At 41.1% G+C, this 15702-nt stretch overlaps 3 protein-coding genes across 11 annotated transcripts in view; 1 reads left to right on the top strand and 2 right to left on the bottom strand.

Moving 5' to 3' along the window:
* Window positions 1-5401, bottom strand: part of LOC140774517 (uncharacterized) — a 27811-nt gene extending 22410 nt beyond the window's left edge. For all 6 annotated transcript variants that reach the window (XR_012106603.1, XM_073117542.1, XM_073117539.1 and 3 more), the window contains exons 1-2: window positions 5112-5401; window positions 73-5002 (exon numbers count right to left, since the gene is read on the bottom strand). Coding sequence is in view for 5 of the 6 variants with exons in the window: in XM_073117542.1 (XP_072973643.1) it covers window positions 73-5002; window positions 5112-5401 (5220 nt within the window). In the remaining variant the exon portion in view is untranslated. The remainder of the gene's footprint in view (window positions 1-72; window positions 5003-5111) is intronic.
* LOC140774519 (uncharacterized) lies at window positions 5366-10649 on the top strand. 3 transcript variants are annotated; one of them, XR_012106604.1, is made up of 3 exons: window positions 5366-5494; window positions 6655-9046; window positions 9128-10649. XR_012106604.1 is itself a non-coding variant. In XM_073117544.1 (2 exons), the coding sequence occupies exons 1-2, from the start codon at window positions 5366-5368 to the stop codon at window positions 8896-8898; spliced, it is 2373 nt and encodes a 790-aa protein (XP_072973645.1). In that variant the 3' UTR covers window positions 8899-10649. The 3 variants fall into 3 exon arrangements, 1 of the variants encoding a protein (XP_072973645.1); XR_012106605.1 differs by having other exon boundaries at window positions 10019-10649; XM_073117544.1 differs by having other exon boundaries at window positions 6655-10649.
* Window positions 10650-10978: 329 nt separating this feature from the next.
* LOC140775099 (mRNA cap guanine-N(7) methyltransferase 2) lies at window positions 10979-15571 on the bottom strand. Of its 2 annotated transcripts, none has more exons than XM_073118357.1 (12): window positions 15287-15571; window positions 15130-15208; window positions 14950-15044; window positions 14790-14861; window positions 14599-14708; window positions 13868-13990; window positions 13695-13787; window positions 13527-13595; window positions 13034-13122; window positions 12850-12953; window positions 12573-12759; window positions 10979-11671 (listed from the first exon to the last, which is right to left on the bottom strand). In XM_073118357.1, exons 1-11 carry the CDS (start codon window positions 15398-15400, stop codon window positions 12598-12600), a joined length of 1110 nt encoding a protein of 369 aa, XP_072974458.1. In that variant the 5' UTR covers window positions 15401-15571; the 3' UTR covers window positions 10979-11671; window positions 12573-12597. The 2 variants fall into 2 exon arrangements, with proteins under 2 accessions (XP_072974458.1, XP_072974460.1); XM_073118359.1 differs by having other exon boundaries at window positions 12856-12953; window positions 15287-15563.
* Window positions 15572-15702: the final 131 nt, after the last annotated feature.

Consider the following 15702-nt stretch of genomic DNA (forward strand, 5'->3'; position numbering starts at 1 on the left):
CGACAAAAGCTATAAGTTCAAACCATTATCATCAATAAGAAAGAAGCTAATGTGAATAATCATATATCTCACCTGCCATGGCAATGCAGGAACAGTTGAAAGACCAACTTCAAGTGTTTCTCTTAACTCAACTCCGTAGTTCAGAATTATATGTAAGAGATACAACACTGCCCTGAGAATACAACTTCTAGTTCGTCCTTGCAAAATATGACAATCAGCACTAGCCTGAAGTTTGACGGATGAGCACGAAAGGTACTCAAAATAACCATGTGCAGCATGTCCAAACATTGACACCCTCCTCTTCCTTAGTGGCCACCAAATATGAATGAGTTCATCAACCAAAGGCAAGATGGCATCCTTATTTGTGGCAATATTTTCACAAATAAGAACCTGAAGTTGAGATGAGAGAATAGCGGAGGGGCATTCACCATCGCAGGATTCAAATCCAGGTGCTCCCGCAGTGGCTTGCATAAGATAAGCTGCTTGCTGAACCAATGAATTGACAAGGGCATCATTTTCTGAGAAAGGATAACTGCTGGGCTCCAGATTTGCTGCACTTACATCACCCATGCTAAGTGCATATTTATCACTATGACAGATCCTTTTTATAATTGTCTCCACCTTAGAAATCTCATCTTCTGTCAACAAATATCTGTCTGCTGAAAGTTCTTTCTCTGGAGCAGGAGATAAAGAGCATGACTGCAGAACAGATCCATGCATAGGAAGGGAGTTTTGGGCTTGACTAAAGCACCAGGAAGCATAAGAAAGCCATGCCTTACCCATACTTGGACAAAGATCGCAGGATGCTTTTGTAGCTGCACCAACTAATTCTTGAATAACTGAATGATAGCTTATATTGGAGGGCAAGCCACCATCACTGGACAGTAGCCTGTTTTTGGCATATGAAAAACTATCACATGCAGCATTTGCATTATAATCTTCACATATCTTTAAAACAATGTCACTCAAGGTCAAATTTAAACTCTCTTTCTCCAACCACGATGAGAGTTTCAAACATGCCTTAGCCTTGAGAAGGGTTCCTGTTTCAGAACCATCAGTTCTGGTAGACAATATATTGGAACGGACAAATGACCAGAGATCAGTTAGAGCCTCTTCATTTGTTCCTTCTGCATATTTCAGTAGGATACCTTCATATTGGACATTCAAACCAAGAATCTCCCTAGACATCACCTGGGAGCATATTGTACCATGGTTTATGAGATATTGATACATGCGGTTAGCTAACATGAAATTGCCCTGCTTCCTAGCTAAACCAAGGAGCTTTTGGCAGAGAAGGAGAGTTGTCGAAGAAGACGGTTGTACAGTATGATAAACTCTAAAGACCTTTATCCACAAGCTGCAATCTTGATGAATCTTATTAATTGGAGACTGCAGTACTTGATCCAAAGAACCCAAAAACAATGGTGAGTGATTAACTTTGTGCTGGTCATTATATCTAGTACCGTCTTCAAAAGCAAAGATGCACAGAAGCTGGGCAGCATAAGCAGCTGCCTCAGTGAAACCATCAAGAGGAACCACAGATAATGCTTCCTCCAGCATCAACTTGGCTTTACCAAGTTCCTCATGCACCACACTGGAGCTTCCATCATTTTGAAGCATTGACCACAGAAGCATTTGCTCACTCCTCTGTAGTGCTACCTTAGGGTCAAGAGTTAGTTCACAACTGCTTTTGGGCGTCAAATCAAGGTAACCCAGTGCTGAATGAAAATCTCCCTCATCAAAGCAGCCTAACGCATGAATGGCATTCAGTTCATTACCTGCCGTAGTTAAAGCACCAGAATAATCTTTTCCAGCATGAGTAGCACGGAGTGTCTGTAATTCTGTCAACCAGCTTTCTAAACAACTCCAATCAGAGAGTGATGTGTAGCACTCAATGACACGTGTTATAACAAATTGGATTCCATCGGAACCCATGGAACTAAGTGCCTCCTCAGACTGAAGAAGATGACAATAATGTGCAGCAGCCTTCTCATACTGGCCCTGAGCTTGATAGACAAGTCCTGTCATCCATGAGAGATGCCCAGAGCTGCCAGGTACACCTGTGCTGAGTTGGTTGTCTTCCTTAAACAAAGAATTAAATGTCAACATGGCCCATTTCTGCAGTCCATCTAAAGCATCAATCTCATGGCACCTACACAAGGCCAGGGAAACATGTCGCAACACCTTCAAGACATCACATTCCAATCTAGTTCTAAGAAGATTATTTTCCGCAACCAATCCTCCACGACCTTTATCCTTGAAAGATGATGCTAGCACATTTCTAAAATCCAGTAGTCTTAACCCACAGTAATGGAGCGTAGCATAATCACAATGTAAAGCAAGCCCAGCATTCAACATGGGCTCACATATTCGAGAAAACCACTCTTCACAAACTTTCTTGTTTGCTCGAAAAAACAAAGAACTTTGCTTGGTTGGGCAAGGTAAAATAAAAGAACCTTCATAAGCATTATAGACATTTTTCTTCAAAGCCTCAACAAAATCCAGTAGCAGGCGCATTGGTAATAGGTGGACATCAGAAGACCCTATGTACTTGCTCTCACCTTGCTTTGCTTCTAGTGCTAGAACATTTGGTACATCCAACAGCATGCGCTCTAAAGCTGCAAAAGTTTGTGTGGGGCCACCAAGGTTAGTTCGAAGCCGAAGATTAATGCAGTGCCTAGCAGCTTCATGTATGGACCACCAAACTGCAGCTAGATTGTTTACTGGACATAATTTATCTAACACAGCTCCATCCTCCTTAGCATCTTTTGATATATCATCTGGACCGGTATCTGCATTTACTTCCTGTTGACTAGAAAAAATATCTTTTTTGCCCCGACAACTGAAGACTAGTCGTTGTATCCAAGAAGATAGAGGCAACTTAGACCTGTGAGAGATGTAACTCAATATGGAAACAAGTTGCTGCGAGTGGAGTTTCCTGGACAACTGCTTTTTCGCCAGCATGTGCTGCCAGTTCATGTAGCACTTGCCTGCAGCACTAGTATGTAGAGATTTGCTAAAGCTACCTACATCCTCTAGCAAACCACATGAATAAACTGTAGTTGGCAAAACGACAGAAATGACTCTTACAAATGCATTTCTAATGGATGTATCTGGATCAGCAAGCTTGTCTAGAGCTACATGAGACACAGAAAAATAGTATCTGGTATCGATAAGTCTAGCCTGCAAAAGCACTTCCAAGGCAGAGGCAACATGAGATCTTATTTTAGTCTCCCTATCATACGCTGAGTCCAATATTGAAAAGAGCACATCACTGCTAATGATGGCATCTCTATAAGCTTCATAGCAATTTGTAAACATGTCTGCATCCTTCTCCATACTTATAGCCAGCCCACCAAAAGTACAGATCCAGTCCAGCACTTCCACTCTTATGGTTGTCGGTGATGATATATGAAGTGCCCTAAAAATAAGTGCTCCATACCGTTTTATATATTCAACTTTTTTATCATAGTAAACATTCTCTGTTTCTAGGCTTTCTCGTTTCTGGTCATCCCCCTTACTAGAAGTTTTCAAAATGCTGTGCTTACTTAAGAGTTCAACCTCAATCAGCTTGTGTAAAATCCTAAAAATATGGAACTGCAGCTCAAGGCAACCCTGAAAAGGGATCTCAAGAGGATTTAGCTTTCCTAGAATAAAAGATGCCAATCTAGTTGCTCTCTCGTATCTGAGTGTGTCAACGGTGATATGGTCAGGCAAACCCTTAGAAGCAACAAAGGAAACAGAAGTTAATAGTACCTTTAAATCAAACCTTACCAGTGAAAGCAACTTATGTTCTGGATAGCCACTGTCATGACCTAGATCTGTCTTTAGTTGATGATTTCTAGTAATATCCAATGTTACCCAACCAAGATTACTACAATCTACATGATGTTTTCCAATCATACCTTTCAACAATTCTAACTCTTCAAACAAAGACTCGATGGCCTGAGAAACCACATCACTGGAACAATGTTGAAGAAGGAAAAGGTAAGTAGCAGCTGAGCTAGCAACCACAAGATGATTTGGATGCAGACGCAACTGAGACAGAGCGGAATGAAACTGGAGTACTGCTCGGACAGAAGAAGGGAGGAGTCCCAGATTCTGTAGAGACAGGAGTTGCAGATTAGTTTTAAGGACTTCTTGCAACTGAAATGATGGAACGCTCGTCAAGCTCTGAAACAATATAGTGAAGGCCGTTTCATAAAATTTGGCAAACTTCTCACGGAGTATTTCAGCCAAAAGAACCAAGCATCTCCATGATTCTTGCGTCCAATTTGATGAGCCAAACTTAGTGCAAAACGTCAATATGCACCTCAAAAGTCGAGGAGCCATATCCTCGACTGGCCTCGATATTTGCTCAAGAAGATCCATTTCCAGTACACCAGAAGCCGTGACCTGGAGAACCGTCAAGAAACAAGAGAAAAGTGCGACCAACCTGTCCATGCTGTGTCCATGCTCGACACTCAAATCATTAATCAGAACCTCCATATCGCCCAAGAACTTTAACAGCAACCCTAGCGAGAATTGCAAACTATTCAGCCAGTGCTTTTGCAACTGCAAGAAGCTGTCCATTATCATGCATCTATCCGATTCAGAGAGGTTGGGCACAAAGGCCCACCCAAGAAGCAAGTCCACAATGTCCACGAAATGCGGCTGGAAGCACTGCCCATATTTGGATGATATCAAAGTGAGAAGCCCGAGTAGCTGCCGGAGCAAGCCAAGGGAGGTCCTCTCATCCTCGAGAAGCTCCTGGCATGCCTTGAGTATCGGCGGCACGAATCTCTCCTTCGAGCCCGCATCACCGACATCGAGGAACTCCTTAAGGCCGTCCAATGCCAATTCAACAGAACCGCTAGCGACGCCGGCGTCTCCCAGGAGGGGAACAGCCCAAGAAACGAGTCGGTCCGGCAACCCGATACCGGGAGGCGAGGGTGAATTGGAACACAGGACGGCGCATAGGGATGCATAGGCAAGAACGGCGGAGCGCCGAACAGCATATGACCTGAAAGATTTTGATTCCTCGCGGTATAACGCATGATATTTCTTAATTTCAATAATCAAATTACAATAGAAGGAAAACATATATTATTGCGAAGCAGAAAGGATTTTACTTGTCGGAGAGGAGCTGGGAGAGGCCCTGGGCGAGGAACGGGGCAGATTGGGGGAGAAGGTGAGAGTTGGGAGGAAAGACGATGGTGCGGTGGAGCGATTCGAGGGCAGAGACTCGGTCCGCGTCGTCGGCTCTCTCTCCGGGACCTTCGGGCGCCGCCGACGAGGAGGAAGAATCGGCGGTAGCAGACGAGGTTGTGGTGGCGAGTTTCTGGGGGAGCGCGGCGGAGAGGAGGGAGGCTAGCTGTTGGTGCAGATGGTGGAGTTGGTGTTGGTGGTGCCCTCCTTGCATTCTCTCATCGCCGACCTCGGTCGGTTCTCGAGTGAGAGGGAAATAGACTTTGTGCCTTGGGGAAGGTGGAAAGGTCTATACAACTCTACATGGGTTAGTACTTACATAGTTATACTCTCTACTATATATCAGATCAAGATTTTCTTTACAAACAAAAAAAGAAAATCAAAATCAGTCTAAAAATGCTACTCTATAATATTTATCATTCGGATTTTATGTTTTGATTAAAATGTTTCAAAAAAAAATAATAGTTTTCTGGATGGCTGGTTACCATATGGACGATTCAATATAACCTTTGTTGAATAACTTTTTGTAGGTTAAGATAAAAATAAATGGCTAAGTAGATATAAAATTTAAATGAAGGATTTCAAAATAAAATTCTTGATAAATATTTTATGTAACTTCAAGAAAGAAAAGATAACTTAATCATTTTGTGTTTGCTAATTAGTAAAAAAAAAATTTAAATTATAAAGAAAGTCTTTAATACGGTGAATAGCATATAGCGAAGTAGTTTTCCATTCGTAGTCTATTAACGAGCAAATGCAATAAAAAGTCCCCCTAACCTTAATTAGGTTCATCTATTGGTATTGATTGTGTCACCACCTTTGAGGTTGACTCTAGCATTTACCAAAGAAGGTTAACACCATAGACCTCCCGAATAATGATTTCTTACAGTATCATCTGGTCTTAAGTGTGTGGCTTACAAAATCGTTAATGATTCTCTTTAGCAATTAGTCATATCAAATTCGCACGGAGCCCTCACTTACAATTGGATTTGTCATCCTATACTAGAATTCCTTCAATTTAGGAATATCATTGTAGGGGAACAATAAAAAAAATCATAGAAGGATTTAAAATCTTGCAACCTAGTCACTATGTACAGAGATTTTGCTATTGAAAGAGTTGGACACAGCTCTCCCACTCGAGACTGAGCCTTACAAGTCAAGTTAAAAATGTTTATATATCTTACATGTTTTTGTCTCAACGATAAAAAAAGGAACAGATTGATATCTCTCGCATCCTAAATTTAATGCTAAAAATAAAATCCATAATCTCTTTTCGCTCCGGTCTGTTTCTCAGCCAAATAAAAAGAAAAAAAAGAAAAGAAATTATTATAATATAAAAAAGAGTAGTAATTATGATATTTGAAAATGTTTCGTTGTTACGCAAAAAATTGAAATGAATTTCAAGTTCAATGTGGTAAAGTGACTAACCCCATGAGGGCTCATAATTTGATCACTGATTTGTATCAGGGAGGTTCTCCCTCTACCTCGTCTCGTCGCCGTGGTCGTCTGATGCTCCTTCGCGACTTGACCAGGAAGACCACCTCCTTCCTCCTCTCGGCACCCTTCTCCTCCGTCGCGGTGGACTCCATTGCCACTTCCATCCGCCCCTTCCCCGACTACTCTCCAAAGAAGCCCTCCGTCCAAGACGCCGACCTCGTCCGCGACCTCACCACCGCCCTCAAGCAGCGCCGCTCCGACCCCATCCGCCGCGTCCTGTCCCCCTTCACCGCCCGCCTCCGCCCCGACCACCTCCTCTGGACTCTCCCCCACCTGCGCTCCCACCTCCCCCTCCTCCTCTCCCTCCTCCGTTGCTTCCGCTCCCTCAACCGTCGCCGCCACCCCCATCATCCTTCCCTCTCCACCGCTGTAGCCATCGCTGCCCACATCGCCGTCGTCGACAACCACGTCGGCGTCGCGCGCCAGCTCCTGCGCGAGGGCCTTTTCGCCTCCTTTCACAGGCAATTCATCGAGCAGGTCATCTACACCTACAAGCACTGGTGCTCCGACCCGTCCGTCTTCGACCTCCTCTTCCATGCCCTCGTCGACGTTGGTAAGCTTGAGGAGGCGCGGGCTCTCTTCCATCATTTGCTCACCTATGGAATTTTAATCTCTGCCGATGCTTGCAACGCTCTTCTCACCCGCCTCCCTATCGACGCAATGCTGAGCGTTTTCGAAGAATTTCTGGAAGCCGGTGGTCTTGAGTGGAACGGCAAGTCGTACAACATCATAATTCACGGGCTTTGCAATACGAGAAATGTCAGGGATGCACATAGGATTCTTTTGGAAATGGAGCTAAAGACTGGAGTTTCGCCGGACATAGTTAGCTACAGCACTCTCATCGAGGGGTACTGCTCTCTCGAGGAGCTTCACAAGGCCTTGCAGCTGTTCTACGAGATGGGCACCAGGGGTTTGAAGCCGAACCCATTTACTTACAACAGTATAATGTCTCTTCTTTGCAAGAAAAAGAGACTTGTAGAGGCCAAGGGGATGCTGATGGACATGATAGGCCGTAAGATTGCTCCGGATGCAGTAATATATACTACCTTAATTGATGGATTCTGCAAGAATGGTGACCTATACTCAGCACATAAGGTAGTTGATGAAATGAGGAAGAGCGGACTGGTTCCTGATGCCGTCACATATACTGCTCTTATTGATGGACTTTGCCGGAGTGGAAAGATGGTCGAGGCAGATAACATCCTTCAAGAAATGCTTAGGAAGGGATTGAGTCCGGATGAGGTTACCTATACTGCTCTTATCGATGGTTACAGCAAGCAAGGAAGAATAAAGGAGGCCTTTAATGTCCATACTGAAATGCTAGAGAGGGGCTTGACGCCGAATGTTGTGACATATACAGCTCTCTCAGATGGCCTCTGCAAGCAGAGTGAGGTGGAAGCCGCAAACGAGCTCTTGCATGAGATGTGTGCCAAGGGACTAGAGTTGAATGTATGCACATACAATTCACTGATCAATGGCCTCTGCAAATCCGGGAACATAGAGCAGGCAGAAAAGACCATGGTGGACATGGAAGCAGCAGGGCTTAGGTCAGATGTATATACCTATACTACTTTGATTGATGCTTACTGTAAGTCAGGTGAGATGGATAGAGCCCACAGCCTCCTCCAGGAAATGCTGGACAAAGGCATCCAGCCTAGCCTTGTAACTTTTAATGTTTTGATGAACGGGTTTTGCATGTTTGGGATGCTGGAAGATGGAAAAAGGCTTCTACAATGGATGGTAGATAAGAATATTATGCCAAATACTACAACCTACAACTCTCTTATGAAGCATAGCGTTGACAAGAAGATGAAAGCCACAACAGAAATCTACAAGAGGATGTGCTCTCAGGGGTTGATGCCCGATGAAAATACTTACAACATATTGGTCAAGGGACACTCCAAAGCCAGAAACATGAAAGAAGCTTGCTATTTTCACATGGAAATGGTCAGGAAGGGGTTCATGCTTAGAGATAGTTCTTACAATGCACTTATCAAGGGCCTCCTCAAAAGGAAGAAAATCATGGAGGGAAGGAAATTATTTGAAGAGATGAGGGACAGGGGTTTGGTTGCTGAAATCGAGATATACAACTTTTTTATTGATCTTAGTTATAATGAAGGAAACATGGAGATAGCTCTTGCACTTTGTGATGAAGTAGTAGAAAAATGTCTCATGAAATCTAAAACTGATGAGACTAAGCATAGAATCTTATGAACAAACGATTGGATTATTGTGGAGATGTACTGCAAAGGAAATGAGCTTCAGTGCAAATGGGTAAAATTTATGAACAAAGGATAGGATTGAATGATCTCGCCAGGAAGTTAGAAGCATATGACTTTCTCGGAATAACATTCAGAACGGAGTAAGAATTAGATGGTTTATTTAAAATTTGTAGCTTCTTGTTGAAGATGAAGTTCATAGATAGTCTTTTTTTTTTATCCAGTAAAGAAAGGATACATCACACTGAAGCGAGCCGCTTGCCAACATATATTATGATATCTGTAAGATCCAACCCAGTCTTCGACAAATAAAGCAACGTGGTAGTTTTCACAAAGAGATAAGACACTGCTTTAATTTGTGATATTCTTACAAGGTTTATAGAATTTATGACAGTACTGAGACCAGTATTGCAAGAAATATATCACTGCAATAATGTCTCAAAGGGTGTCAACTTAGGCAATGGCTACTACAAGACTACTTATCATAAAGCGCTAACAGTTTATTGATTTATAGGGGGAATCATCTCTCCATAAAAATGCGAGACCATTTAGTGAAGATTCTAAATGTGGATTGAAGTAGTAGAGTAAAGATAAACACTCCAACATTGTAAGTTTGTTGGTTGGCAAGTCGTCATTTGCTGGGATATATATATTATAGCTCTATGTGAAACATAAATGCAAGTTAGTCATATTCTCTAAATCTTCCAGTTGCCCTAATGATACATATAGCTTGTTAAAGTCTGTTACAATTTCCCAGTAACTTCAATTATCATACTTTTACTTTTAGTATCATCTACATTTGGTTTTGGTTTCTTCATAAATCCTTGAAGATCATATGGGCAAGATGACTAGCTGCCGCTTATCTTGTAAACATAATGCAGTCATTCAGTTGTTTCGTATGACATTTGCATGTGCTGCTAATTCAGCGGTTCTCCTAATAATCATCTTGGCACATTAGCTCTGAAGTTCTTAGGTTATTGTTCTGTCTTTATCATGGCCATCATGGTTGTGGCTGTCTGTGTCTATATTGTCCTGGTACACCTAGAGTTCCTCATTTTCCTTTTCTTCTATCTGTGAAAAAATGAATCACTTATTCTTGTCAAATTTCCTTTCAGGTCTATGACCAAGGGGTATGATTAATATTGAGGCAAGTTTGTTTTCTTATGGCTATCACCCAAGTGTTTCAACCAGAGCAACTGTTCTGATGAGTATTGGCAGCCAAACTAAATTCAAGTGCACAAGGATTCTGTCATTGCAGGGTATTGAGATGACAGGATATACACAGCCCTATCCTCGTTACAGAGGCTATTCTCATGACTCGAATTAGCTGTCGTCTGAAATTGGGTGAAGCAAGCGCTGACCATAGAATTAGTAGGCAACTGTGTTGTCTCAAAAATACTTTTGGAAGAAGGTGCACCAAAGGAATTTTGGTTTCCGCATATACTACAATTTGCTTATAAAGCTTTTTGGTGCCACCCGATGGAGGTCCATATATACATTGAAACTTTTAATCAACTTCTTGAACCCGTTCTGCATCTGCATCCTGTTCCATGAGATGTGGTATTTAATACTGTGTATGGGAGGAACTCAGACAAGTTCCCTGTAAAGGACAAGGAGCATATGACTTTCTCATAAGCAAGTGTAACAGTTCTGCTATTTAGTACAACAAAAGCAATCTGAACACTTGAGTTATTGTTAATTTGTGGATTCTATTGATCACGATGGCAGATACTCTTTCATACAATATTCCAGTTTTTTTTTTTAATTTTTTAAGACGCTTGCAGATATATATTGTAACTAATGATATTAATCTACTGAATGTCTCAAAAGACGGGTGTCATTGGTGCTCTTCATTTATGTTAATAAATGACTGATTTTATCTTTTAAAAAAGAAGCCAAAATGGAAAATTTTAAAAAATAAGTCAAAATGGAAAAGTAAAACTGTTTTCGATACGTCTTTTCTATAATTTATTTTCTACACCTAAACATCAAAAATAACTTTTTTTTTAACATTAACTATTTTGCTTCTTATCGGAGGAAAAAAAACAACGAAAATAATAATAATAATTGTCATAATATCGTGCTCAAATGGTTGGGAGTTGATGTACGAATATTCTCCGATTCAAATCTCAGTGGCTCCAACTTAACTGGAACATCATTACTTTAACAAGAAAAAGAAAAAAGTGAACACTACTCTACAGCTTGCAAGCCAATATGATACATAATATGTGCACAATAAAGACACTCCACTGGGTCTTTTATCAAGAAGTTCTCACTCAAGGATTTCTTTTGTAACTCAAATTGGATCTGTTGTATTCTGACAGGAATTGAACTATATTCATAAACTTTGAAAATCTGATAAACATGTTTCTTGCGCCAGTATGTCCTTACCCATCAGATAATTGATCTTTTATGGTAGTTTGAATCTTTCTTATATCTGAAATGGCCATCTGATCTCAACCAATATTTACGTAGTTGTTTCATCTCAAGTAGTTCGCCACAACTCTAGACCTACAGCTGAGTCGTAGCATCTGTTAATCCTTGGCAAATCTGCCAAATGAAACCCAGTCATGTCCCTTTCCTAGGGCTCATCAGCATGCTGAGGATAGCCTGTCAATGCATACGCCAGAATTCAACAATTAAGGAAACAAACCAAAGAGCAATTGGGGCATCCTTCCATCTGGCACTTCTTCAATGCCCATCACATCTATCAAAACCCTCCGAAAGTATTCTGCAGAAGTCCACTTACATCTTATCTCCACTTCAGCCTGCAAGACGCAAAAGAGTCTAAGAAAAGAGACATACCAGAAAAGGAGCAAAAAGATTCTGGTAAGAAAGAATTAGCAACAACTTATTCTCATCCTATTGTGATGACATTTACAAGAATCCTCAAATGGCTTAACATACTTTCCAGCCTAAATATTTGATCAAGAAGCAGCAAGCTCAATTGGTGTTATGCCATTTAATCTCAGGAAGGCCCAATCTGGGAGAAAGATGGTTGGGCATTAATATGATAGATTCAGGGGTTGAAGTAAAGCCAAGCCCTCATTCTGGCACATTTTCAATTCATTGCCACAAGTTAATAATATGATAGATCAGATCCTCCAGACAGACATTTGCGTTTTGGAGAGCAAGACTTGCCGTCAGCAGCTGAAAAGACTGAATATGAAGATCAAGGAGACACTGGGAATCAGGCAGTTAGAAGAACAGCATCAGTCAAAGAAAGGTTTTGTGCTGAAACAGTCAAAAGAGAAGCTACATAAAACTGACCAACTAAACCATTTCATGGTTGTAGGAACAAGGAGAGTAGCTTCCACCATGGTAGCCAATAGGACGGAGAACAACTAAGTAGAAATCATCTACCAACATCATTTATTGGTAAGGTTAGACGAACACAGAAGCAGCAAGCCACATTCCATTCATTGACTTGTGTGACTTAATACTTGCCAGAGATTCTCAAACCACCGAAACATAACAGAACATCTATTATAGCCTCAATCTAGACTCTGCATACAGCTAAACAATAATTCATAAATCACAAGTATTAGAACATTTCCACACTTGGACACAGTGTATTCTGTTGGGCAACTGTTATGATATTATCCGTAAAGGAAGCAACAAAGTGAATTCAGAATTTCAGATATACCGGCTATCCTGATAAACATGTACCTGCCTTTCTCAGACCTCAAGCAGCCTAAAATGGGTCTGAGAACCTCAGATCTGCTGGCCCAGGGCCCAAAATGCCTTTGTCATGTTCCATCGGAATACTGCTGAGACCAACTGCGGTGTCAGCATACCCATTTCTCTCTTCCTCCAATGGTGGCTGCTGCCTCCAGTTACCCGCTAGCCATTCATGCTACCAACAAAAATACACACCAGATGGACAGAAGGATAAGCTTAAGAAACAATAAAATGTCAAAAAGTTGTAGTACTAAAAGTAAGATACACTTGCTTCTTCATGGGTATGGTTTCCATCCTGCAACATTGGTGTAATGATGGGTGGGTTGGCATCTGGGTCAGGCTTCTGAAATACAAATATAGAATATAAACCTGCAACAAACTTCAATAGTCAATACAGGGAAAGAAACAAGAATTTGACAAATGTCAACTGGGGAAGAAAGTCAAATCACCTAAAATATCAAATGAACGTGGAAGCAGCCTTCCACGAAGATCCACCAAATTTGCACCATAACTAGAGAGCATTCCAGCAAATTGTGTTCTACGGACATGTTTAGATTCAATAGAATAAAAGTCAAACTTCCCCCAAAGAAATAAATGTAAAATCTTTAAAGCAATATGCTTCAACTGCTTGGTGTGAATAAAACATAGTTGAAGCTTCTTTGATTTTTCTTTTTAAATATCATTATTATTTAAAAGCAGTTAGTGGCACTAGCTTAATTACAATGATGACCAGATATGTTGGTTGGATCTACAATAATGGCCCTACTTGCAGATAAGCAATCAAAGTCTTTCTCAGAACAAGATCTGCTACAATGGCTGTGGTAGTTCTATACAATCAAAATCTTCCTCCATTGAGATTGCAGTCTACCTCTCAGCAGTCAACCACAGAAGATATAAAATTGGAAAATGGAGACCTAGAAAATAAAAGTGGAGAAGACGTACCTATTGTCATCATAAAACTCAGTTAAATTCTGAATTTCCACGTATTCAAGACCTGCTTCTCTAGCTAATCTGATTAACATGTTCAATCACTGTTAGATCCATTTCCCTGAAGTTCCGATAAAAATAAAACTGCTACATAAGCAACAAAACTGGAATGTGCATTACTACCTAATAAGGCTTGGGAAGTGGACTAAGCAATGAGTCTCAGGTGTTAAATCATTGGCGAATTTCAGCTGATATTTCTTTCCAAAAAACGGAAACCTGAAAATGTTTGCACAAAATAGTTCAGAGAGTGCAAAATATGTCTAAAGTGACACGAAACCAGCTGAGTTTCTCCATACTTCTCTTCTTCAACTTCAAAAGTAATAACATAATTCTCTGAACGGATGCAATTAGTAACTGCATTTGGTTTCAGACCGCTTCCTTTGTTATGCGAAGCCTCAACATTCTTCTGATATTTTGTCCTGAAAAGTTAGCAACAGTTTGGTAGCCTTGGATAATAAGAATAGAATAATAGAAAGCTTCTAATGTAATGGCTAATCCAGGGTTACATAATACGAAAGGGAAAAGACTGTCAATTATTCCAAATAAATTCTTCTCTAGCATGTAAAATCCCAGAAGTATCTGATCATAACAACTTAGCTGTCAAAAAAGTGAAAAACTTTAAGGCAAAGGTCAGAAAATTATTACAGCTGATAAATATTCTACAAATCACCAGCCGCAGCCGTCTCTTAACTAAAGAGAACGTAACTGATGCATATGACACTATCTATTAGAATACACATGTTACAGGATAATGAAATCCACCTATTGATGAGAGAACTAATAATCAGAACACAAGTATTCCTTATCCACACTAGCATCTTAAAATCCTTACCAACTTTGACTTAACTTGAAGTCCCAGAAACACTTATTTCATCATAAGACTAAACACTGATTGCTCATGCTGCACAGATGAAATTATTCAACACATAAAGCAATTGAATTCAGGATCTTTATGCATATCTATCTCTAAAGATAGGACAAAGTGCACATACTAAATGAGATTTATGTATATTTTAAAAATATATACCATATAGTAGATGAGTCAATAGTTACTCCAAAGAAATATCCTCCAGGTTTGAGCAGAGCCGCTACATTCCGCAGAAAGCTCCTTGCTCTCTCCTCACTTTGGAAAGAGGACTGGGCAGAAACTTTCAAACTTCAATTGGATGAATGCCATGAAAATTAATGAATTAAGTAAAATAGTAAAAACCAACTTGCCTGCAAATGATGCAAACAGCAACAAATATCTGCGGGGACGCCCTTATCTTGCAAATGACTCTCTAAATCCTCCTGAGGCATGTAACCAAACTATTCAGATTCAAGAACAACTTAAAAAATGTGACTTTGCGCGAACAGAGATGGTTTTATCTGAACTTACAGTGCAAGGATCCAACTCGCAGAACTCAGCAGTATACGGCTTCTTCTGGTTCTCCCATAACTCGCGAGCTTCGCTAATGCCGGACGCAGCGGCATCTGCCATGGAATTTGGGAAAAACTAGATCACACCCTAAAAAAGAAAGAAGAGAGAGCAGGAGAATGGAGAGAAAGAGAGTCGAACCGATTCCGATGTAGTGACCAATTTGGGTATCGTCCCACTTGTCTGTGCACGCTAAGCCGCCGCAATACAAATCGCAAACCTAAAGAGAAAGAAAAATTAAGCCGAGAGCGAGCGAGCGAGCGAGCGAGATAGAGATGGCGAAGTGGGAAGTAAAGACCGTGGCATAAGGGAAGACGAAGATATTGATGAGGGCGGTCTTGGCGAACTCATAGAGACGATGGTATGCGGGCGGAGGTGGGGGAGCAGGAACTACGGGGGCGGACGGCAACATTCGGAAGCGAGCAAGAAGAGAACCACCGAAAGGGTGGGTTTAGATCAGAACGACGGGGTTTCGGCACGGTCGTGGGGTGAGGTTTGAGCCTGTGGGCCATCTGGCTCGGCGATTCAAACTTCTCTGGGCAAAACTAAGGTCTAGGCGGGCTTAGCCCACTCTTATACCTGGCTACAGTGCTGTCGCCTAAATGATGTCTCTATAACTCATATCGTTGGTATTTCTTTTTTCTCCTCTCTTTTTCTTCTCGTTTTCTCTATCTCTTATTTATACGCTAGAATGCACTGTCAATGGCAATTATT

Source organism: Typha angustifolia, chromosome 13 (genome assembly GCF_048772165.1).
Source record: "Typha angustifolia cultivar Huaian chromosome 13, ASM4877216v1, whole genome shotgun sequence".
NCBI classification, from domain to species: Eukaryota; Viridiplantae; Streptophyta; class Magnoliopsida; order Poales; family Typhaceae; genus Typha; species Typha angustifolia.